General features: G+C 36.0%; 1 protein-coding gene across 3 annotated transcripts in view; it reads right to left on the bottom strand.

Annotated features, from left to right (window-relative positions):
- The window catches only part of FCHO2 (FCH and mu domain containing endocytic adaptor 2), an 81787-nt gene that overhangs the window by 4580 nt on the left and 51119 nt on the right, over positions 1–26088 (bottom strand). For 2 of the 3 annotated variants that reach the window (XM_058827087.1, XM_058827088.1), the window contains 14 exons: positions 25344–25398; positions 23155–23333; positions 22579–22593; positions 22143–22167; positions 21393–21435; positions 20392–20486; positions 16595–17104; positions 15866–15969; positions 12913–13042; positions 9156–9267; positions 8412–8567; positions 7362–7494; positions 4380–4579; positions 2226–2290 (listed from right to left, as the gene is read on the bottom strand). In XM_058827087.1, the coding sequence (XP_058683070.1) occupies positions 2226–2290; positions 4380–4579; positions 7362–7494; positions 8412–8567; positions 9156–9267; positions 12913–13042; positions 15866–15969; positions 16595–17104; positions 20392–20486; positions 21393–21435; positions 22143–22167; positions 22579–22593; positions 23155–23333; positions 25344–25398 (1822 nt within the window). The remainder of the gene's footprint in view (positions 1–2225; positions 2291–4379; positions 4580–7361; positions 7495–8411; positions 8568–9155; positions 9268–12912; positions 13043–15865; positions 15970–16594; positions 17105–20391; positions 20487–21392; positions 21436–22142; positions 22168–22578; positions 22594–23154; positions 23334–25343; positions 25399–26088) is intronic. The other variant, XM_058827089.1, reaches the window with a different exon arrangement.

Genomic DNA, 26088 nt, shown 5'->3' with positions numbered 1-26088 from the left:
GCAAGATTATCCAAAATGTGGGTATCAGCCTGGTAATCACTAATTATCTGATTGGTTCCTATAATCATTTATGCTTGCTGGTCCCTACCTATCTTGTGGTAGATGGTATCTGATTGATAGATAGGAGATACTATTTGCTTTTCACTAGCAGATTTGAAATCACATCAGAACATTTAAGAGTTGTCACGATCTGTCTGCATGAAAGTACATGAACAAAAACATTGGAAGAAATGCAGTTCTACAGTAATGTACCCAGAGGAAAGAAATTACAATGTTTCTATTAAAGACAAAGTCTGATTAAATACTTCTTACAAATTTCAGTTGATTTTTTAAAACAGTGGTGAAGTGGCATCACTTTGATACTATTATAAAGCAATAATAGTTCAAAGTTACTTTAAGTACATTTCTGTAGCAATGAAATGCATTTTCAAAATTCCCACATTGCTACTACTTTCTAGTTTTAAAACAGGTATTTTCTTGTTCTTGCAAAGTGTGCTGGTAAAATGAGATTTAAATTAAAATTAATGGAATAATTTTACTTTAAAACAACTTGCTATTCCTATCAATAAGAACTGCTAAATGACAAGGAAAGGTAGTAACTGAAATGATACAGAGGTAAAAGCAGGAAGCAAAAGAAATTATTTCACACAGTAGCTTGTTCTCGATAAATTTAGCTGAAGATCAATTTATTTTCTTCAGTAGGTCTGCCTTATTTCTGTAAACTGGAAATTCTTTCTACTCTAGTATGGACACTCATATTCAAGTGCTTTGAAAGTTTGTTCTGTGTTTTATCTCTCTCCAACTGAGAGATCACAAAGCGTGTTGGACCATAAAAAAAAAACCCAAAATTTTATCATGCTGCCCACCAGGAAAAAAGACTTGAAGACACTTGTCCTGACATTGACAGTGTTTGTGCAACTGCTCCCTTTGCTTCTGTAAGTGCTAGATCAGCACAGTTGCTGATATAAGTTCCTCCTGAACTGAGAGTACCAGGCATATTTATACGCAAAGAAAAGGGGAAGAAAAGATGGAGGGAAGAGAGGGAATACAGCAGAAGCAGTGGGATATGTGCAAGTCTGCTGCCAACACACAAGATGCAAACTGTATCACTAGCAGCCAGTTCTGTGCTGTTCTGCAGATGTATAGTTCCTCTTCATCTGGCTGCATTTTTATTTCAGTATGACTTTTACTTTTAAAAAAGGCTAGAGTTTTGAAAAGGGAAAATAAAAAAAGGAGTTCTAATGCAATGTAGTTGTAGGCAAAGAGCAAAGAACTGTGAGGTTAGCAAAGGACAATGTACACCAGACTAATCACCTGTGTTCAATAAAATTCTGTCTGATTTTGTTTGAACAAGAACCACAACTTTGCAGCCTTTGCAGGAATAGAAGTTGTCTTGTCTTGTCATGCTTGTGGTTTCTATATGAAACCAGTCATATTTACAGGCAAATCTGTGATTTCACAATCCCCTTCACCAAATTCTTAACAGGACTAAAGGTCTTTCCTTTACATTTGTAGTTCATTTCTCCACAGAGGCTTTGAGGATGAGATGCTTTTGCTGCTGTACTACTTCAGAAAAGTATTGCACCTGTAGAGACTGCAGGGGTCATGACATCAACTACAGCTCAGAGAAAGGCACTGGGCAAAAGACAACTATTGGTACCTTACACAATATTGTATAAATTACCACTCTGAGTAGATGTGCATAGATTAAATGTTTTCCTGGAGTCATTATGGTCAAAACCAAGACTCAAAATGTTGGTCAAGAATAATATGTCTAAGCTCAGAACTTTTGGATTTTTTTTTTAATTGTTTTTTTTTTAAACCCCCAGTTCTTCCACTTACCTCCTTCTAATGTATTTAAATTACCTATGTGTGGAAAGACATAGATATTAAACCTATTTTCATTTGAGTAACTGCTCACTTCCAAATAGCATGAATGCAGTAATATCCTATCCCATCTAAACTCTATTTTAGAACAATTAACTGTTTTTAGGGTAATTCATTATTTTCTCCTGTACAGCTAATAATTAAATTTATATTTTGACATCTCAGTCATAATGGAATCTCTCAGAAGGCAATTAATTGAGAAGAAGGTGAACTAGTATACAGGATACAGCATGAGAAATGTGTAAAAAGGAATTATAGGGCTTAAAGGCTAAAATGATCACCTCTTTACTGTTAAAAATTGTCTGTACAAGAAAGCAAAACAGAAGAGTTCAACTTGCCTCCATTCTCAGACTTCTCTGAAATGTTAGATATTTTCCAACATGCTTTCATCTGGTCTGCATTCCTGTAAGAGAATGGTAGGTTAGTTATAAGCACTGGTTTTAGAACTTAATTTCTCTTGATTTACACTAGTATATTACAAACATCTCTAAATAGAAGTCTATAAAAATATTTGCACATTTTAAGGGAAGTCTGTGGAAAACTACAGGAGAAAAAGAAGAAAAGGGTGTGTCTGCATCACTCCAGAGCAGTGATCTCAGAAGAACCCACTCCCTTACACATTTTATGCCATAATTTTTTACACATTTAACATTATCCTGTGCCCTCACCTATGGCTCCAAAATTCAAACCCCTATGCAGTCTTAAAGGTAAGTTACTCCAGCAGCAGTCTGGAAGCTATGTCTTGATGCTTTGTGAGGATGGTAGAATGGCAAGCAATGTTGATTGTTCTCCCCTAAGTGAGAGTCCTGGGAGCATGAATTGTATTCCATTTCCATTCTAGTAAAACTAATTGGCTCAGTGACACTCTGTTCAAGCTAACTTCAGACACTGGAAAGGGGCAGAAGTGGGTACCAAGAGTGTCTAAGCTGACAGGGCATTTTAATTCCTGGAGGACTTTCTAGCAGTTGCATCAAAGGAAAGTCAACAACTTAAAGCTGCGAGCAGCATGAAGTGCTGGTAAGTTTGAAATTGCTCTTGGCATTGACAGAGCAGGACTGAAATGCTCACATAAGTAGCACATACAGTAGCATTTACATACATGAAGTCACGCTGTAAAGCACTTTCTTTCCTAAAAAAAGAGCAAAGCCCAACCACCCAATCCACTTGATGGAACAGGTAGTGCATCACAAGTACTACACCTGTCTGGGACATAACTGATTTTTTTTTTTCCCCTTTGGTCAGCTTGCCAGGCTCAAAATTCTGGGTCTTGGAAGTTGCCTAAGTGAATCCACTAATGCAAATGTCCCTAAGCCTTCCCAGCTAATGCTAAGTATTTTGAGTAGGTGTTCCTACTTTCACTCTGGTTTCATTACAGAGGGTTTGTGGAAGAAGCATGGGCAGGGAGACTGGCTTCACCACAGTGCAGTTGTGTTGTTCAGACAGGACACTGAACATGTTCAGAATAACCTTAAGATTTGGTTAAAAGTACTGTTTCCTTGAAATACCAAGTCAAGAAGGATTCAGTCCTGTAAGGATTTTTTTTCCACTTGAACTTATATTCTATTACTATGTTGTCCAATAAACACCTGTAACTGTATTGCCTCCAGAAACACCAGAATCTACCCAATAAATGGATCATGTTTATTTTTCTTTTAAACCCTGCTTTGTAAGGTAAACTGATCTATAAGAAACGATGTTAACAAAGCCTACCTTCCTTCAACTTGGTGTTCTTTGCCCTGCTCACATTAAAATCATAATTTTGGGAATAAATGGTCCAGGATTTATGTTACAGCTGGGCAAGTACGTACATGCTGCACAGGCACAGTGACTGAATTCTGCTCACCTTTTGCTCTAGGGCTGTACTACTCTGTCTAGTCCCACTGCCCTTTACTTGTTTCCACAAACTTGTAACATAATTTCCTGCTATCTATGTCACACTTTGAAATGCTACTGTAAATGCAGGCTCAGAAGGTGGTTGCAGGTAGCTCCTAGTTTAATAACCTGCATGACACTTGAATTGAGAGACAGTGCTACCTGGCTTATGGAGAGCTCCTCAGTTACTCAGTTATAGAGGTTCGTTTAAAAACTATTTCCATTAGAAGGTAATTTTTAAGTTAGAACAAATAGGAAATTATTTTAAAAACTGCCTGCTACTTTTTCCATATAATCCCATTATAAGAATACATTGTTACACACACAGAGAAAATGTTTTTTAACCATTTCAAATTACTGTATTAAAATTGTCTATTCTATTGGACAAAAGAACATTGGAAAATTCATAAAGGCTCATATTATTACACAGTTGGGATAGGTACTCATTGACTGTTTCCATTTATGTGAACTGTCTGCATGTGATCTGTTTTAGACCACAAAATATCTAGACATCTGATAGCATACGTTTTTCTATTTCTTCCTGTGAAAATTTTCAGGCTATGACACTAAAGAATACACTGAAATAAATCTGAGAAAATACTGAAAGTAATTATTATTACCATTTTGCAGGTGGAAGTGACTGCATGTTTATTACTCCTCCATCTACTGGTACCACAACCTGGACATTAGACAGCATACTAGGCACGTTCATAGACTCTGGATTGTATTTATAATCCACTCGCACTTCAGTAGTGCTAGCATCACATTTCCAATAAGTTGCAAGATTCAAGGGAGTGGACTGTATGCCATTTGAAGATACCTGTAAAAGAATAAGACATTGAAAACAACTTAATTAAAATATCCACCTTTTGGGAAGAATTAGGGGATGATGGTAATTAATATAAGTCTCAGTGCTGACAAAATATCAAGAGAAAAATTGACCCCTGAGTCCTTAATCACAGAATTTTGAAGACTACTGCCTAAAGGAATTTCTGTTATTTTAATTTTAAATTAAAATACTTAAAGGAAAGGTTTAATCTCCCTCTGGCCTATGAGGCTCCTTCCTGCTCTTTTATAACTTTTTGTAAGCTTTGTTTTTGTTGTGTTCTGCCTTATGCAAGATGCATGGTTGCAAAAAAATTACTTCATCCTTAGCAGTTGTGTGCTGTGCCAATTCAGCTGCCCAACCAGCCAGCACCAGAGAACACCTGTCATTATGGGACAGGCAGTTGGCAGAAAAGCTCTTACCTCTAATGCTAATAAAGCATTATTTTCCTATTGCAGGAAGGTTGAATGCTGCTTCTGTAGCTGAGCTAATTCTAGTGCGCCGATGCATCTCAACCACCTTCTCAATCTATTTGAGGAACCTCCTGTGTCCTGGTGCACACTCTTGCCTTTTTTTGTCAGTCCAAAAACTTTTTTAACTGGGCTTCCATGTGACAATCCCACATTTTTACAAGAATACACAGTACTCATTTCAGCAAACCAAATGTTTTTTTCCTTCCATTTTTCTCAAGAATTCTGTGTTCCTAACATGCTTTTTTCAGGTTCAGTATGTGAGGATTTTAAACCATACTAGGCAGACGTGGAAACTACAGGTATGTAGTTGGACTGGCAGGTAATTTTCAGGGTTTTTTTGCTGTGCATACAGTTGTCTCAGATGTTCAGACATTTCAAGGCAGGCCTAGAAAGTCCCTGTTCTCCCTTTGAGGTGAGTATGTCTTGAATATTCAAGAAGACTTTTTAACAGCTAGAACATCATCTTGCTGATGCACAGAATGGCTGAAGTTGACAGAGACCTCCTGGAGGCTGTCTGGTCCAATCCTCCAGTTCATGCAGGGCCATCTCTAGCAGGCTGCCTAAGCTCCAGACAACATTTGAACGTTTCCAAGAATGGCTGTCTAGGCAACCTGTGCCCAGTGCTCAGCCACTGTCACAAGAAAAAAAAGTGGTTCTAGCTGTTCAGAGGGACTCTCCTGTGATTCAGCATGTGTCCATTGCCTCTGATTCTGTCACTTTTCACTTTTTCAAGCAGTAAAAATAGCTTGGCTCTTTCCTCTCTGTGCCCCCTCTCAGGTATTTTTACATATTGATGAGATTTCCCTGAACCTTCCCTCTTCCAGGCTTAGAAGTCCCAGCTCTCACAGGCTTTCTTCATGGGATAGATACTCCAGTCCCATCATCATCTTTGTGGCACTTTGCTGAACTCTGTCCAGTCTCACTTGCAATGAGCAACCCAGAACTGAACACAGCACCCAGGTGTGGTGTCACCCGTGTTGAGGGCAAGGATCCCCTCCCTTTACTTACTAGCAATACTTTTGCCTAATGAAGCTCAGGAGACCATCCAGGAGACCATCTATGGCCTTTGCAGAATGAGCAGTGAGTTGTTTGGCTCATGCTCAACACGGTAACCCACAGGACCCTCAAGTCCTTTTCTGCCAGGATAATTTACAGCTAGTGACTCCCCAAGTGCACTTCTAGTTTAACTTCATGAGGTTCCTCTCAGCCCATTTCTGTATCCTGTTGAGCCCCCTTAGGAGGGCAGAATGACCCTCTGATTTATCCAGAGGGTATATCCCCATTTGGTATCATCAGCAAACTTCCAAGGGTACAGACTGTCCCATCATTCAGATCATTATTGAAGCTATTAAACTGTAAAATCAGTATGTCCTGTGGGGGGTCAGTTCACCTCAGTGTTTGCTCATCCAGCCTGTTCTTCACCAGCTTCTCTACACAGATTCTGTGGCAGATGGTGTTGAAAGGCATGCTGAAGTCTGAGCAGACAATATCTACTGCTCTGCCCTCATCCACAGGGGCAGTCATGTCACCACAGAAGTTTGTCAGCTTGGTCAAGCATGACTTACGCACAGTAAATCCATTCTGACTACTCCTGCTCTATTACATTAGAGAAATCAAAATGTCATATATCTCAGATAGAATCACAGACTGGTTTGGGTTGGGAGAGACCTTAAGGATCAGAGTTCCAACCCAACCTCATCAGGAGCACAGACAACTTTCACTAGACCTGGTTTCTCATAGCCCTACCTAGTCTGGCCTTGAACACTGCCAGGGATACATGGGGTATACACAACTTCTCTGGGCAACTTGTACCAGTGACTCACCACCCTGTGAACAAAGAATTTTTCTTAATATCTGATTTAAACCTACTCTCTTTCAACTGCAAACCAGAACCATGCATTAAAATTCATCAGTGATAGCATCCAAAACTTAGGCAACTGAAAAACCAAAGAGTACAAGTACAAACTACAAGAGGTCTTCATCAAATCTTTTTAAGGAGAGTTTGACTTTGCTGACAAATATAAAAAAAAGCAGTGTTTGAAAATTGCTTGCGGGATTGGGCTGAAGCATTAGCAAGCCGAAACAAGCCCTGTATCTTAAGGAATGACATGAAGCATAGCAGGAACATGCTAAGCCTGGGCAGAGTCTATGCATTGTAAGTAGAGACATGGCCAGAATTGGTCTAGATGAGGGATGAAAGTTCACCTCTATGCTGGCAGACAAAGAAAAATTCTTTTAATTTTTGGGTATATATCATATCTGGTGGAATTCCTTAAAAACTACAAAAGGATAAAAGTATTTACCTGATACTTTAAAACATCCACATTGTAATAGGATGCAGATGGATTCTGCTCTGATAATTTCTTGAGGTAGACAGTTATAGCTTGCATGTTCATCCAAAAGTCCTTAGTACTGGAGTCACTTTGTGACTGATCACTACAAAGAAAGATCATTAATTAGGGGTGAAATATTAGACAACTCATTCAAGAATACTAGACATTTTAACTTTTTTTTGCAAAATACACTTTTTCAGTATAATTCACTTTGTCAGATACAGCTCTAACATTTCAGTTATAAACTGTCACATCAAACAGTGATTAAACTTAATTTTGTATGTATTATTTTGAATTTTGTATTAATTACATTAATTATGAACTAAAGAAATTAAATAGAAAATAATGCATGCATATGGTTTATTATTTCAGTAATTAAAAAAGTACAGCATTTAAAAACATTTAACTTAGTGTTCAAATAATTTCTCTAAGAAATGAAACAGAAACTGCTCAGCTGAATTGAATTTCTGCTAAAAAATTCCAGCTTTTCTATTTTTTTAAAAAAACAGTATCTCCAAGCATAATTTTAACAATTATCCTACTCAATCAGCAACCTCTTTTTCCTAAATTCTTCCAAGCATGCTGCTACCCATCTGAGAGATAGTTATGTAGAGTCTGATTAGTGTAATGATTCATCTTTAAAATACACTAGTAGACAGCAAATGAGAATACATGAATCTCCTACTACTTGTTTTCCATTTATGCCTACTGTTTCATCATTTAGTTTTACCATTATTACTACTGTGTAAAGGAATTATTTATAAAATACATATGAAAACAGACACATTACAAATTGCTTTTTATCATTCCTGCTATACTGAACACAAGTTTTAAGTCCAGTAATCATTGAGATTTTTAATAGTAGCAGTGGAGAGAACTAAGCTGAACAAAATTAATTCAGAAAATTAATTATATATAATTAAATCAACCAGATTGGAAAGAATTCTGATTTACATACACAACAACCCATACTTTGCAAAATTATGTAGCTTACAATTATGTAAAAAAAAAATACAAAACCTGTATACAAGTTGAGCATTTGGAAGAATCTGCTCTAGTTTGCTTGTGTTTTTCACCCTGAAGCAGAGCACAGCAGGAGATGGGTTGCTGGTGAAGACTTTAATAATCCCGCTTGGGAATGATATTGTCATATCACCAGTAATCTTCACAATACATCTAAAAGAAAATTAAGAAATCAGCTTCATTGCAATTCATTAACTGCCTAGTTCTAATACTACTTTTAAAGCAACCACTGTAATTTCACAGTATTTTTAACTGAATTAAAAATAGAAAAATCAATCTCAAATGATGGTAATGTGACTATGTACTGTCACTTTCAGTTTGGAAGTAAGATGAAATAAGAAAAAAAACTTTAACTGCTTAAGCATACAGTAGTCTTGGATATTTTTCAAGCTTTGAAAATATGGCATGGCTCTGCCTAGGCAAGGCCTAAATAGAACAGCAATGGATGTGACAGGGAATGAAGTGCTTTCAGCTGGACAAAACTACATTTTACACCTACCTGACAATGATAGAAATCCTTGTAATTCTTAGTGCTCTCATTGAACACATTTTTGTAAAGCAGGTATACATGAACTCCTGGCATTACAGAGCAATAAGCCACATTTATACCCAGGGGAAAAAAACCCCTTTGAATTCCCCTTCCAATGCATACTTGTTCCCCTCCCCCAGTATGAAAAGTAGACCCAGTGTCTTTTCTTACTGTAACTCAATACATTCAATACAATTCACTATTTAACTAACTTTGTGGGATCTGCTCCTTTAAAGTAGGCGTTAACAGATTCAGTAAGAGCTACTGCAACAGGCAAGGTGTCCTGGTTTCCAAGGCTGACAGGGCTGGGACCACGTGAAACACCTAGAATACATACAGTGTATAGATTTAATTTTCAAAAAGCTTAGAAGATTTCAGAATGATTGACTACATCTGTAATTTTCACAAGAGTTTACACCATCACAGTTCATCTGAAGTATTACCTGTGTATAGAAATACATAAACATAGTACAGTACAATCATACCACCAAAACGCTGTTGAGCAGCCTAAGAACACAGGTATGACTATTGGCACAGCCTTATGTAAACAGACACAAGGAAATACATGAGACAGAGGAAAACTGCATCAAAATGGCTACTGGTGGGGGTGAAGCCACCAGACCCAAAGCAAATTGACTAGTATGCTTTAAAAATAAATCCCTACTGTATGCTTTTTGTATGGAAAAATGCATGATAAAATGGTCACAGAAATATATAGAATTCACTTACAGTAAAAATTAATTTAAACACAAATTCATCAATATTACCCCACAAGTGAACTGTTGAACATTTTTTTAACTTTTACAGCCAACAAACATTGCAATTCCCAAGCACAAATTCTTAGAGAAGTCTTCACTCTTGTGCCATCACAACACAATTCCAATATAGAGCTATAAAAATCAATGAAGCCCTCCCTCATGCTAAGGCTTTTTGAAATGTGCAAATACAATTGATGAAACAGATTGTCATGAGATTTCAATTTTCACAAATTTTCTACATATGTATGGAATACAAAAGACAATACTGGAAGTTTCTTCTTTTTTTCTTAGTGCAGCAGTGTAGTAGATAGCATCTTATGTTTTTTGTACCATGAAGAAATGGTTTGTATCACATAGTATTACCTATCACAAAGGAGGTACAGTCTTTATCTTTTCATAAGCAAATTGAAAAATTTCTCTTTCATACCATAAAACAGACATTAAATGCTTCTGTATAATATTGCCCATGGCAAATTAAACCTATTTACTCTAAGTGTCTGTTCTTTCTGAGCTCTTTCAGAATTAAAAAGGAAGCTGGGGCCTTGCTCTTCACAGAGCACCTAATATCTCATTTTAGACCTTAAATTAAGAGATAAGTAAACAAAGTAGTGACAGAAAGATAGCAAATAACAGGAGTTGGTCTAATTCCCCTACCTTGTACCTCTCTCTCCATTGCAGTTTCTCACACAAGGTAGTAAAATGTTCAGAATGCTTCTCAATACCATGAAAACATTTGTGCAACACTTAGGCCTCCTTAGAGCCAAAAGATCTAGTCAAAAGTGTTGAAAACCAAAAATTCTTAAATGAACTAATTATTATGACTCTGGCTAAAAACCACTGATTTATTATTTTTTTTCAATATGAACAGTAGGTTGTTTTTCTTCATTCTTTCAGACAATACATGCATCATGATTCCAAAGTTTTCTCTCTCCCTGAAAACTACCAACAAAAGCTGTGATTCTCAATAGTGTCAGGAATCCAGAAATCATTTTTCAAGAGGCAAATGTGCAATAAAAGAATGAGTTATAAATTACTAGAAATTCTGTTTGGTGAAATACTGAACTCTAGAATTATTCTTTACTAAAGACAAAGTGTACACTCAATTAATGTGGCACTACAGTTGCTGAGCTGATTTAATGTCTTTTTCTGCCAAATTACTAAGGAACAACAAACAACTGTAGAGCAGACACGATTGCCTTGTATACAGGTGTATCAATTATTTTGAAATCTTTTACTTAATGGATTTACGTACATTTTAATAGCAATATTTCAAAAATCATTCAGAGTAATGCAAACATATTTATTATAGTCCTATTGGTAAAAGACAAATACCGTTTGCTTGACTGAAAAGTGAAATTCATTAGAAATAATAACACTATTTACTTTTTTTTAGGGAACACAAATACAGATATATATATATATATATATATATATATATATATATATTTCTCTGAGACCTATTTGGGGAACTACAAATGAGATCACTTCTCTCTTCTTTACTCTGCTCCCATGTGCTTTGACTACAATACTTGGTGGTGTCTCATAAAGAGAGAGACTCTCCAATTCACTTTTCAATTGTAGGAAGGTTTTGAATTGAAAGATCATTGTCTATTGCATTTAAATGAAACAAAACATTGCAAGAAAACAAAACATTTAAAGCAAAAATATATGTTAAAAATTAATATTGAAAAAATACTTTGCAAATTAAATTAAGGCTAAAGCATAAAAAAGCACTCAATTAAGCATGCCTTGAAGTTCACTTGGAAAAAGAATCAGAGTGAATTCTCCATTATTAAGAACAAATGGGTTAAAGGGAACACTGGACTGTGCAAAAGTCAAAAGAATACAGAATGTATTGCAAAGTATATCCTCATACCCCAAAGTATTTCAGCTTTTTGAACTGTCCTTCCTATTTTCCCAGGACTATTATTCATACAGTCAATGCAGACAGAACTGGACTTATTTATTTTTCCTAGGCCAGAATAATCACCATGTGAAACCTCTGTATCAGCACACACCTTGTTACCTCCTGCCTCATCTCATTACTTCACTCTACCACTATTTCCAACAACACACGTACACCTATCTCCCCAGAACTAAGGTTATTAGTGCTCTTGACCCCAATTTTTGGCTCCTTGACAACAGAGCTGACATCTGAGGATGTGAGCCTGGATAGACTCTGGCAACCAAAATATCAATTGTGTTTCTGTGATGCTTCTCAGCATTTGTGAAACTGGTAGACGCTGAACTGCAAGAGCTCAGGTTGGGTAGAACTTAGTAGCTTTGCTTCTGCGCAGGGTGGAAGCAACTCCACTGCAGAACTCCCACTAGGTGTTGCACAGATGCTCTTCTGAGCTGATGAGCCTGATTGAGGAATCCTTGGCATCAATAACATTAGCAGATAATTGAATGGTAACTCAACAGATTGATTTAATTTGTGACTAAAGATGTAATGGTGCTCAGGAATGAAACAGTTCAATACTGCTAAATCTACAAGTTTAAATGTCTTAAGTCCTGCCCTTCCCAAACTAAGAAAAAATCCCAACTAACTAAAAGAACCCCAATGTCTCCTTTTAACTTAGGATAATCAAATATCAAAACTGAAGTGCCTTCCTTTAAAAACAAGAGAAAACCTTCTGAGATTAGTGGCAACACATGAAGACTAATTTCCTTTTAATCTTAATCTTTCTTATTTAATTGTTTTGCTTTTACTGCTTAGCTTACATTCTTAGCTAACTTGAAGAAAAAGATGCATTAGATTTATTTTTTGGAAACTGAAATTATGGAACAACAAACAAAATTAAAAGAACATAAAAGAACTCGATTTTGGGAACATTTGTATTCATTCAAATTTTTCAGTATCCCTAAGTATTTCTGCACCTCTGCAATAACATCCTCTGAATAAATATATGATAACATGTTGTACTTGATGGATATACAAGCATACTATTCATGGAATGTTAACTCTGAATAATATTTCCCTAAAGAAAATTATTATGCCAAGTTATGCCATAACTGAATTTATGGTCTATCTAATTTAATACTTTCTTGTGTCTCAGTGTCATTTAGAAGCAGACATTGCAAAGGATGCTTGAAGTACCTAGACTTGCATATGAAACAACTAACTCTAACAAATGGGTTTTGCAACAGGTGCAGCCTAGTGGCTGAGTTGTCCTGTTTCTCAAGTAAGAAAATGGTTTATTAAACTTACCAACTGTAGGTGTGTTTGCTGCACTGAGGGAAGCAGAGGAGGATATAGAAGAAATACTCTCTGCACGTGCTAAAGGAGCTGCTGGAGGTGGACTTGAGTTAGAGGTCAATGGAGGGCTGAATGGCCTAGGCTGAATAAAAGACATCACAAGAATATAATACAAAGTGGTTTTAAAGATGAAAAAATACATTGTAAATAGAAAAGTTCTTATTTCATGCCTCAATGAATTTCATAATGTTTCTCCTAGTTTTTAATGTAAAACAGAGAACCTGCATTTCCATTGGAGTAAATTCCATTATTTCATAGATTATAGGTTTTTTTGACAGAGTAGTCAAGTCTAATATATTTGATTATGCAACAGCCTCTCAATAATGATAACAGAACACAGTATCAGAAACTAACACTACAGCCCTGTGTATGTGTATGCAAACATAGATTTAGAGAGCTAAAGCAGAGCAACTAATGAATTAGGAAGTGAGAGCAGTAGAGGGCAACTAAAATACTTGTGACTGGAGTACAGGAGCAAGACAGGAACAGGCTGTAGGACCAGGGTTTTTTCAGCCCAGAGAACAGAAGCCTAAGAAGGGATTTATTAGCAGTCTCCTAGGTAAAAAGGGGCATGCAAAGAAGTAGTCAGGCTCTTCTAAGAATTACAAGGACTACAGTGAAGAAACGCCAGCTGGACTTCGGGAAAAAGTCCTTCTTGCAACCTTGTAGTAAAATCCTGAGACAGGCTGCCAGATTGGCAGACTGTAAAGTCTCCCACACTGGAGATTTTCAAAACTCAGCACATGTCTGAGCAACCTGATACAATTTTGAAGTCAGTCCTTTTTTGACCAGGTTGGCCTAGAGAACTTAAAAATCTCTTCCACTCTAAATCTCTGGATGGTTTTAGGATACACTTAACTGTTAAGGCAATTAACTAATGATCATGCTGGGATTAACCTATCTGAAAGGTACTGAAACCCCCAAAGCATCATTTTGGCAGGATAACTGTGAAATCCCAGAAAATAAGGGGCTAATGTTTATGTTTTAAACACTGATAGCTGCATGGCTGTGGAACCAACCAAGGATTGATGGTAATAACAGACAAAGACTGTTGATAATGATCAAGGACTGTTGATAATAACCAAGGATTGTTGGTACTAATAGACAAGGCCTGCTGGTAATAACCAAGATCGTTGTTAATAACCAAGGACTGTTGGTACTAACAGACAAGGTCTGCTGATAATAATCAAGGATTGTTGGTAATAACAAAATGCAAAAGAACAAGATTTAGCTGGAGAAGGCGCTATGCAGTGGTAGGCAGCATTTTTCCATGACAAACATCCTGTTCTGGCTCCTGCAGATAAGCACAAGTACAGGTACAGCTCAAGTGTAGGAATGAAGCAGAGAAGTAAGCATCAACCATAGGGGAGGATCAAGGCCACTCAGGACTCCCAGAGCCCCCTGAGTGAATTCCAGAAAGGTCTGAAAGAATGAACTGTGCACGGTAACTAATTTGCATAGAAAACAAGAAACTTAGCTCCAGGGTGGGGAAAACCTGTGTATATGAAGGTACTCCTAATAAGCCTAGGTGACACCTCCAGGACACTCCATCAGCTGAACTGACACTGGAACCAGGATTGGGGATCTTTTTCTTTCTCTTCCTGTTTATTTCATATGTTCCTTCGTCTCTTTCTTTTGTATTCTACCTCTTTATCTATAACCCACTATCATATGCAAACATAGTAGGTCAGGGTCAATTTCCATGCCAAGTGCATAATTTAATAATAACACTTTGTAAGTTTTGCGGACTCTCTGACTTTAGTCATTCCATTCAATCACTAGCATTTGTGAATCTTGGGTGTTTCCTCCTCCCTAGGCGTGGGATGTCAGAGTAACTTTTTTCCCCATTCTATTGCGCTTGCTGGCTTTGATAGAGACTATGAGAATTGTAAAAGGAGTAAACATATAACAAAGACAACTGACAGCCTTCTGACAGATAATAGTAAGTTTCAAAAGCAACAGTATAAAATGAATGTAGCTTTGTTCAGGATCATACTGTATAGCAGAACAGTACCAGATAAATTGTTCTATTTAATTATGATGACATTCCTTGGGCTAAGAGCAATTACTACAATGCTGTATTGGAAAGAGAAAATAATTTCAGAACAAACTCAGTTCTGATCCTACAGAAAAGCAAAGGAGTTTGAAAATATTTTGTCAGTTTTGTCAAAACAAAAGAGAATTTTTTTTGTACCAAGAGTATGGTAAAAATATTTTGTTACTTTGAAAGACAATACAAGGATTTTACCACAGGAACATTTTTCCAAGTCAGGAAGTCAAATGAAACCTGCAGAATACTAATATTTACAGGGAAATTAGGCATGGCCTAGTCTGATAGGCTGTTGGTTATTTGCATTCTTTACCACATTCCTTATCACCAGGTGAACCTGCACTGCAGGCACATGCAGACAAGTGTGCACCCTCTCACTATCTTTACAGGCAACTGCTGTGGTCTACAACCTCCCTTCTCCACAAACCAGCACCAAGTGCACGGAGAAGTCACAACAGGGCTATTTCTTTCAAGATTCAACTGAAAAAAAACCCAACTCATTTCCCAAAGCTTTGGTGATATCCCTAAATCAAGGGAGGTTTGTTAATAACTTTACTAGTATTTTGCATTTTGAAAACTTTCATCTTATGCATGCACCAACTTTCATTGTCAAATTACTGTTTTGCTCAATTAAAAACACTCAGCTGATGCAAAAATTATGGTTTGGACATTTGTACTTGTGCTAATAATTATTTGTTGTAATAAGATAGTTATCATAAACTATTAGCATACCTGCTTATGTGATTCCTTGACCATTGGCTAGAAAGTAACTCCACTGTAACAGTGTAAACGAATGGTGTGTCTGAAATCAAGTCAAAATGGCAAACAAAAAAAATAAGAAAAATCAATACGTACTATTTCAGTAATCCCACTAAGTTTCCCAGTAGGCAGCTTTGGTCTTGAAGCAGGCCTTGGAGGGGGTACTATGGTGCCCACAGAAAGAGGAGTGGTGGGCCTTGCTGAAAGAAAGCAAAGTTAAGAAAATATTAGAAAGATCACACTGAACAGAAATTATTTACTTGAGTAGGTTATCTGGAAGTGATGTTTCTACTAGAGGTTCCTACTGTACAAGTGCCATGTTTTAAGAGTTACCATAAATCATAAGTGCTTTTAAAATATGCCATGTTTTTAATATATGCCATGTGATACCCTGAAAAGTGCATCTAAAAATATAATCATGGGCTTTCTCATTGCTCTCAAGTGATTTCATAGCAATCACTCTTGGAAGCTTGTATGTAGAAAGAATTGTTTTTGCAAATGCAATTACTTAATCTCTGAGATCTCATTGCTGTCTGATATCTCACAAAAATACATTCCCATTTCTAGAAAAGCAACACTGCATAGTTAAGAGAAAGCAATGCCTTTTAAATGAATAATTTGAATTTTCTTCTTATTTCAAGCTGAATATTTACTTCACTGTCCCAAATGGTATTAACAAGCAGTTTAGTGCATTCTAAATAAGAAGGTTAATTAATTTTAACATCAGTTGAGCAATAATAACAAGAAAAAGAAAAATGAATCCAAAGCTTGCTTTTTGAAGTCAGTTATTAGCAAAGAGCGGTACAGAATGCATGCTTGGCATACCCTTATATGTATGAGCACAAGAAGACACTAAACTATAGTCCAGTAGTGCTGAAGATGATGCAGAAGATATTTCAGCAGCAGTGCCAGTTTCTTCAATGAATAATTGTTCATGGCATATAGAGTTATTGAAAAGGTCACTTTGATCCTCAGAAGCACAGCTGTTGATGGAATTCCCAAGCAAAGCAGAAGAGGCAAGGCAGGCATTTTCAGTTTTAAAATGCAATCTTTGGGGCTCCTTCTTGTCTGTGCTTGTGTGTCTAATTGTAAGAAGTTCATCAGCAAAGGAAATCCACTGACTCTGAGACCATGAAAAACTGGATAAAGTACTGGTACTCCCTGATGGCGCTGCTGTAACACCATATTTGCACAAAGTGCTAATGGTAAAGCCTGGTGAGGATGGGCTTGTAGACCCAGAATCTGTCTGGTGTCCAAGCAAAGACTGAGATATCCTACACCCAGGCAAATCAGTGGTAGATGAGGAGGAGCTCCTATTGTGCTCTGTTAGGGTAGCTGAAGGAAAAGGGAAGAATTGAAAGTAGGACCAACAATGAAAAGATAAAAATTTCAATAATCAAAAAAAAGTATTCAATATCCACTGCACAAGGATTACTAGTCAGCATGAAAATAATGGCTCTACTAAGGTAACCTCCCCAACTCAAAAAGAGAATAAAGGAAAAAATCCAGTCACACTTCATATGTACTTCATTCATACTGCAAACAATGTCACTTTCCATTGTTTAATATGTAATAAAAAAATTATTATGTATCTCTCCACTTAAGGCTACATTTCTCAAAACTTTCCTTATTCCTCTGACTTCCTACCTCTTGTGATTTAATATTTTCTCATCTTTGTCTTTTCCTTCTTGCATCCTTCGCCATTTTTGCTTTTAATTTCCTTCAAAGTTATTTAATCAAACCTATCATGTTCCCTCCAAATACTTTGATCCTCTTAGTCCTAACATTTGTAATAGGAAGATCCAACAGATTTGGCTTTCAGGTGAATGAATGAAGACAATGGAGTCACAAGATTCGGTCTGATATTTATTTTGTCTGTGTCGATCTGTGTCTAGTGAGCAACAATATGGATGAGGCATCATGCACCTCAGGTTTTTTTTCCTCTCATCCTATAGTCTTCTGACTGCTGAAAAAAGGAGTTTTCCACAACTACTCCCTGTACTTGCTGTTGCCTGTTGCTCTAGATCACAATAGAAGCAAAAAGTACAAGGTTAGTCAACTCTCAACATCTTGCAGACTGGCAGAGCTAGGAGCAAAGCAGTGACAACCAAAATAAAAAAAAAAGAGAGAAACACATTTAAAAGTTCAGTTCAAAAGTACAGTTGTCCTCTCCACAGTGGTCCTTTTGCCATAAACATTCTCTAAGTCCAGCTAAACACTAAGAATTTTAACACAGCTTTCTCTTTCTAGCAGATATTTTAACTATAATTCAAAGGCTTTAAAATACTATTATAAATCCTATTTTAAAACAATGTGGAGATGTTAGGAACTATTTTAAAAATACACATGGATGAAAATAAGGAAGATAACTAATAGAAGCATTTTTAAAATATCAAGAGCTTGCTAAAAAATGTCTGTTGTTTGTTCAAGATAACAAAGTTACCTTAAACTTCTAATAAAGTGGGATTATTCATGGATGACTGACATGATTACTTCTGTGCTGCATAAACCACTTTCTGCTCAAATACCAAGGTAGTTTAAGTGTTCAATGATTAACACAGTTATAAAACCATAGTTAAACAATAGTTAAACAAATGTTTAAAGGGACATATACTGTATTCCACACAATTAATGTATGTAATTTAAATTTTGGATTGAGATTTTCAAGATCTTTAAGCACCAGCTTACTACTAACCTTCAAGCTGAAGATAAAACATTGCTTTCAAGGAAAATACAATCAGATAAATTAAGTATTTTTAAAAAACTTTGAGAACTACCTTGCAAGTTAGCAAGCATTAGAACTCAATTTAAACAACATGACCTACATTGATCCAATTTTTTTTGCCCCAAATGTATTAGAAATTTGTTATACTTTGGAACACTTACTTTCTAATTAATTTTACAGATTATTTCACAAATGTAAATATCTTAGTTAACTCCTAGAACAACAATCCTTGAAATAATTATTTATTGGATAAAGTTTGCCAAGGCACAGAGGTATCTAAACGTGATTTATGCCCACAAGACCCTCTATTGCACCAATTTCAATGAAATACAGGGCTCTGTGTACAATCCTGATGGGTATGAGAACTGGGATAGGTGACTCCCTGCCAGATACAGCTACAGAGAATATTATGGATCTCTGTCATTATTCATCAGCCAGAGACTACTTTCTCCACAGTTCTGCTGCCAGGAGGAGCTGTATTATGATTTCCTAACCTGCTATCACTTCCCATCCAGGCACAGCAATAAACACCCTATAAAATAAAATAAAATAAAATAAAATACAGCTACAACCACCAGCACAACAAGCTAAGTATCCTCTGCCTTTCTCTGCAGACTCCTACACAAGACCAAAGCTATCAAAACAGAGGATTGAAAAAAAGCACAATTTCTTTTCAGAATATTCCTGTAATCTCTCTAGAATATATTCTTAAATGTGCTACCACACACATGGTGGATTCACTTGCCAATACTACCGGCTGACTATGCAAGCCAGGATAAGAAAATGGTGATGAATTCTGTAAGCCAGATCTGTTAAAACTGTGACCTTTAAGGAACACAAATTTGTAGTGAAAGACAAAATTCTACTTAAAATATGAAGTGTTATAAAGCAATGTTATTGTTGCTAAAAGAACATTACTTAAGCCAAGGAATAACACCAGTTTTTCAGAATTCTCCTATGTAATCTTCCTTATTGCTCTTCAATCTGCATGATTGAGTACAGAAGGAAACTGCTAGACAGCCATAATCATTAACAAAGAAGTGAGGATTATTTTTGGAATACAAATAAATCCGTGAACACGCTTCCTTTCTAAGGTTTGTGGGAGGAGAAAAGTGTCTATGTTAAGAGAAAATTAAAATGTTGGAGTAAAGATACACAGTAGGTAGATTAAAAAGAACTATGGAACTATTTTTCGCAAAGACTGGATTTCAGGAAAGCCTGCCAATGTCCTACCAACACTGATATCCTGCAACCCAAAATTCCCATGCAACATGTACTCTCTCCCTCTACCTCCCATATGCCACACCATCCTTTTCCTTGCAATACCCCTGATTTCAGGATCTCAGCTTAATTCGTGTCTCAGTCCTGTCATTTTTATCCACCTGCCCTTGGATTATGCCTTCACATCTTCTAACAGAATCATGCCTTCCTACAGGAAACAAGTTCCTCACAGCAAAGTTCTGCAATGCCTTTCTACTACATAGCCCAGCTGACTTTCCTAGAAAGAAGAAATCCATCTCTATTCATTGTGCAAGCTCAGCTTGTCTCACAGTTGCTGCAACAACCTCCGTTTAATCTCCCAGATTTAGCAGCTGAATAAAAAGGATTACATTCTAGATGGTGAGCAATTCCTCAGTAAGTATGAGAAGGCAATAAAAAAGGCAGGAGCAAGATGGAATTTTCCTAAAGTGTCTAGCACTCCCTTTTCCTCTCTAGCTTGAAAGCCTTATATACTGTCTTCTCAGTTCTGTAACACTTCAAAGACGGTACACTGCTTTATAAAATTCTATCATTTATGCATCAAAGCATGTCTCCTTGCAACAACTGAAAAAACGGTGAACACTACCATCAAATATTTTACCATAAAAAAATATTTGACTACCATAAAATATTTTACCTGAGGAGGATGAGGATGCCAAAGAAGCTGAAGACGAAGATTCAAGAGAACTGCTGAAGAGTGGATCCCATGCCAGGAAGTCACTGTTCCCCTTTCTATATTAAGAGTTAAAATTGGAATAGAAATGAAACATCTATGCATTCAAAAATAGTAGTTTGATAATGTATAATTATAATAATCACAGAATAGTTTGGCTTTGAAGGAATCTTCAAAAATTCTGTTCCAGCCACACTGACATCCACTAGACCAGCTTGTTTAAAGCCCCTTCCAGACTTGCCTTGAACCCTTCCAGAGACAGGCCATCCAGAACTTCTCTGGGCAGCCAGTTTCCACCTCTCACCAGACCTCACAAAATAAAGAATTTCTTCCATACATTTAATCTAAAACTACTCTCAGTTTAAAGCCATTCCTCCTAGTCCAATCACTACATAACCCTTGTAAAAAGTCCCTCAATAATTTAGTAAAACCATTTGACAAATTAGTCTGTATTAGTCTTTGCATCTAAAAAGAAAATAATTAGTCAAAAGTTGCAGGTCAAAGAACTGATTTACACATGAGGAGATTGTCTTAGCAAACACCTTGGTGAAAGTTTGTGTGTGGACATACTCAATAATGTCAGCTAAATAACTAGTTTTTGAGACCCACATCTTCATATTCATTTATTTCAGTGTCTATGCACATAAGCAATGTATGCAGCTCAGTATAAATTTGGGGCCATCTTAACTTTGCCACGGACAACTCTTGGATAGAAACTAAATCTGTCCTTATCAAAAACATGTAACCATGTAATTGTAAACATGAACTGAGACTGATGTAAATCAAATGTATTAGAAGGGGTAAATGAATGGAAATATCCATTGATACACTTAGTCTTATAATGCAATAGAGGTACAACTTAAAATAGGACTCAGCTGTCATTTCCAATGAATTCGTGAGTATTACAAAAATAAGAAAAAATTCTTGCAAAACAGTATTTGATAGAATTTTGAATTTGAACTTACTCAGTAGTTGGAGCAGGAAGTTTTGATTTTGTTAACTCTTCACCTAAGAAAAAGATATAGTAATATCACGAAAAGTGTGAAATATAATATAAACATTTCATTTTCATTATAAAAAGAGAGTTAATATTAATGTTGGCAATTCAAAGCAAATTACTATTAAAATGGGGAAAAAAAAGAAAATGTATTATTTCAGATGACTTAGGTTTAGATATTCCTGAAATCTGAGAAGACTACATATAGACCAATGCACTTCATAAGGAAGTGTTGTTTACTTGAAACATCCTCCTCGACTTATACAGTTTGCATCAATACTGTTCCTCAGCAAATCTGGCCTGGTTTCCCACTGGCAAAAAAAACCCAAACCCAACCCTGAATAATAGAAGCTCATGCTCTATCCTCTTTGTCAGTATTTTACATCATACACTTGGTGTGCTTTGCTGGTTCATGGATTATACTAAACTTGAGCAGTGAAAGGGTTTCAGGAATTTGCACAGGAGATTTTTCCATGGGGTAACCCCTTTGGCATCTGGATGTGTTCATCATTACTGTTAGATACAGGTTCATCTGGTCCCCACAACAGGGAACAGCCAAATACATAAATAAGGAAGAGTTATATAAAACGAACAAGAGAAACATTTTGTTCCATTTAAAATACATATATTTAAGAACTTAATGTCTCCACCAATGAAAAAAAGATACTTGTTTTCATTCTATGTTGAAAAACTAACAGGGCAAAAGATTCACACTTACTTGATGAATTTTGATTCATTTGTGCCTGAAACAGGAAAAAAAAATTACGAATAAGTTCTTCTACTGTGAAATAAACCACTTAATAGTCCCAGAGTTCTTATTTCCACTCAACTCCCTCTGAGATATTTTGTTTTCAATGCCAGGCAAAAACATCATGAGCTTGTGGAAGACCATGGAACATGAGCCCAGACAGAGAAATCAGTGCACCTCTGCCATACCACTATGAAAATGCAGGAATAAATACTATGGAGCTGACAAAGGGAGCAGCATTTTTAAATCTCATTACTGTCTGGGACAGAAAATTAAACAGCCTATATCTAGCACACAGCATAGATGAAACAAAACATTCCTCATGCTTTTTCCAACATGTCCCCTCACAGACTACACTTACTTAATTTTAACTACAAATACAAATAAAAAGCCATTCTCTACTTACAGGACTGTGCCTCTGCTTTCAAAATGTGGTGAGGGAAAAAAGAGAAAAAGTATTATTTTAATATGTTATGTGCACTATTTCCTTTAAAGTCTGAATACTGTACTAGCATACCCTAATATTAATTATCATCTGGTGGTATAAAGGATTATTCCATGAATTGGCAGGATACATGTAACATTTACTGTGCAGCTTTATTGATGTATCCTCATTATATGATTTGTTTTAAAAGACTTGTATGTTGTTGAAAACTAATTACCAAATTATGTTAAAAGCCACACTTGGCTAACTCTAAGATGTAATTGAATGTCTTGTGGCGGCCAAGAGCACAAAGACAAGAGCTGAGCACTCCAAAGACTCATAAGAAAGTTTAATTATGAGAAAAGTACTTAATGTTATACCGCAATAGAAAAGTGCAATCTAAACCTATTAGAATAGAAAGTGTACCAAAAATGACCTAGTGCACAAGAAAAAAGTTATTGAATCTAGAATAAATTCTGAACACTATAATGTATGCTTACACTACAGTTTCTTTACCACTTTTCTACACATTAAAAATACAAGGAACAAAAAAATTACAGATATTGCTGGAGAAAGAGTGATGTTTCCTATGGATACTTTTAATTCATCCAAAGTAGGCATAGTGTATTGAGAGGTGTTATTTGGCTGGACAGGTTTTATTTCCACATGGAACCTCCTGGGTTCATCATCTTCAGAGTCAGAATCACTGGATGAATAGAAATGGTTCTCTTTGGTATGTTTTTGTCAGTTAAGGTGGAAATACCTCAAAGTCATCTGCTTAATCTACTTCATAATTTTGGTCCACAAAATGCTCATATTAAGTGAACTCTTTGTGCACTTACATACATCCACAGTCCAAAATTCACAATTCAGAGTTAAAATTTATGGGTTTATTCCATTTATCTTCAGAATGATGATTCTGTTTGGAATCTAAGAAAAGCTCTGAAAGGCCCAAGCTAAATCTTAAAAACTGTATTTGTTTTGGCATGAAAAATTTGAAAATTTCCCTCTACAGAAACACAAAATTTTGTACCACCTGGAAGAACATATTCTCTATGTCACCTCTGTTATTTTCACCTGAAAATATGACAGATATTTGCATTAAAGTCCTTCAAACTATACCCAATGAAGTTTTAAACCTGAACCCTAAAGACATTCCCTTTCAGCTCAAAGGATCTGAAAGCTGTGGTGAGGAAAAAGCCAAATATCTTAATCTTATTCCTATCTCTTCCCTCAAAATGAAGCACTTATAAAAAAGGTTTCAAAGACAAGTAATTCTAATTTCATCAAGAGATTTCTTGTCTGGAAAGTTATCACTGGCCTTCAAGATTCATTTCCTACAAATGATACAGTTATTGTGTTTTGCCAAAACAGATTTAAGTCAGACTTATTGAGATTGACTGTCATTATAATAAAACAATTATATAATTGTTTTATATATATATAATATTAAATAGTTGTATATAAGGTTATTTAATTATAATAAAACATCCTCCAACAAATTATCTCATGACTTCCCATCAACAGAATAAATTTCTAAAGGCTAAGGGAGCAAAAGAGAAAGGGAGCTGATAAGTTCCTGAAGCCAGTCAAGATTTTCAGAAGCTGAAGTACTATCTAGTGACAGATGGCAAATCATGGATATTTTTCATTGAATGTGTGCCTCTTCTCTTGCTTCACAACAAAAAAGAGATAATTTAAAAAAAGGATGTCCAGATGAATCATTCATCATAAGCACAAATGTTGTTCACTTCTCTCTCACTTTCAGAAATACATGCAAAGCATGAAATAATACTCCTCTTAGAACTGGATAAAGGTCTGTCACTTTTATATAAATTTTGTAAAGAGGAGATAACACCGTTTTTATTGTTACAGAACTCTTCTGTGTGGGCATTAGAGGCATATTCTGCAAAGCTGATGATTATGAAGAAGTTATGATGATGAACTGGCCACTGGAATGAGCTGTTAACTGCTTTAAGGTTTTTGCAATTTAAGGTAATGCTATAGCCTAAATTCACCTTTTATCTGCAGTACCCAGAAAATTCAGTGAATACATTTCCAAAAATTACCTACCTTGCTAGCATACTAGGCTTACTTAGATCTATGGTGACTATTCCCAGCTCTTAAGTAGAATTTTCTTCTGTGGTGGTAGGAAAAAAAGTGAACAAGAATTTTCCTCCAAACCAACAGGGGAATGGCAGAGAAAAATCTTGAGCCTCCATAAAAATGACTCAGAACAAAATCTATTGTGTATATGAAAGCTATTATTAAAAAGACAATAAAAGCTAAAAGCACCAATTGGAAACAGCATGTGATATAATGACTTCATTAAGTAACAAAAATTCTATTTCTACACTGCTCTAATGCTACCAAAAAAATGGGAGGGTGCAGGTATAGAACAGATAACCATTCAATATGTTTTAAAAAGTTTGCAAACTTTATTTTAGAAACATTCTGAGAGCTTTTCAAGAAGAGAGATCTGCATGGAATTTGAGATCTGCATTGGATCTGGCTATTTTTTTGCTTTTTATTTTTACTGTCCTTTTAAAGTTCCCAAGTGATCTGATCTAATCTCATCTTTAACATTTACACACACACATCCAAGAAAAAGTTTGGTTCATTTTACGAAAGTTATTAATGCAAGAATACAAGATTGCAACATAGGCATTAACTCTTTAGTCAGTACTTCTCTCCAAAGAACTGTAGTAACATCAAATAACATGGCACAACAACAGTAAAAAGGATATCCTGTGTTGCTTCTGGTTTAATGCTGTATCCTTCATCATCTACATCAGGAAAGTTCTAAAAACAACAACAAAAATCATGCTATTGATAAATAACTAAAAAATTATGTCATTCTTACATCAGATCATTGACAAATTAAAATTACAACAACTCATGAAAGTTATTTTTATTCAGCATTATTACAGTTATCTGAAGATATAATCTGTCATTCAGAAGTTGTGTGGCAAGACACCTCAGCACAAAATGTAAAAAAGAAGCTCTAAATTTCCTGTGGAAACTGGCAAGTTTGAAATGCATCTTCTTTTACTAATCAAGCACTAAATAACTACTAATTGATTAATTACTAGTCAATTACTCTATCAAAAAATGTTGACAGAAATCAACATTATTGTAACTTCAGGACTGAGTTAAATTGGGCTACAATTCTCTTGGCCCCAGAAAAAATTTCCAATTTTTCCTACTCTCAACTAAGTCACAAGATCTTCTGATGGTGCAGAGACAAAACTTTCCTAAGCACTGGTCAATATTCAAGCATGCAAGCCAAAGAACAGCTTGCAAATTCCACTCCCCCTAGAACAGGCAGCATGCTCGCACTGGTTCTTCAGAAAAGAATATCCACATCACAGGTGCTCAAAGTTTTATTCCCAAGTTTTCCTTCACACATCTCCATTATACGCTATAATTTCAAAGCTAATAAGCATCTGAGAACTTAAGACAAGTTTTGCTTTTCTGTCCTTGCAGGCAATT

Source organism: Poecile atricapillus, chromosome Z (assembly GCF_030490865.1).
Source record: "Poecile atricapillus isolate bPoeAtr1 chromosome Z, bPoeAtr1.hap1, whole genome shotgun sequence".
Classification (NCBI taxonomy): domain Eukaryota; kingdom Metazoa; phylum Chordata; class Aves; order Passeriformes; family Paridae; genus Poecile; species Poecile atricapillus.
This window is presented reverse-complemented; position numbering and strand designations above follow the sequence as displayed.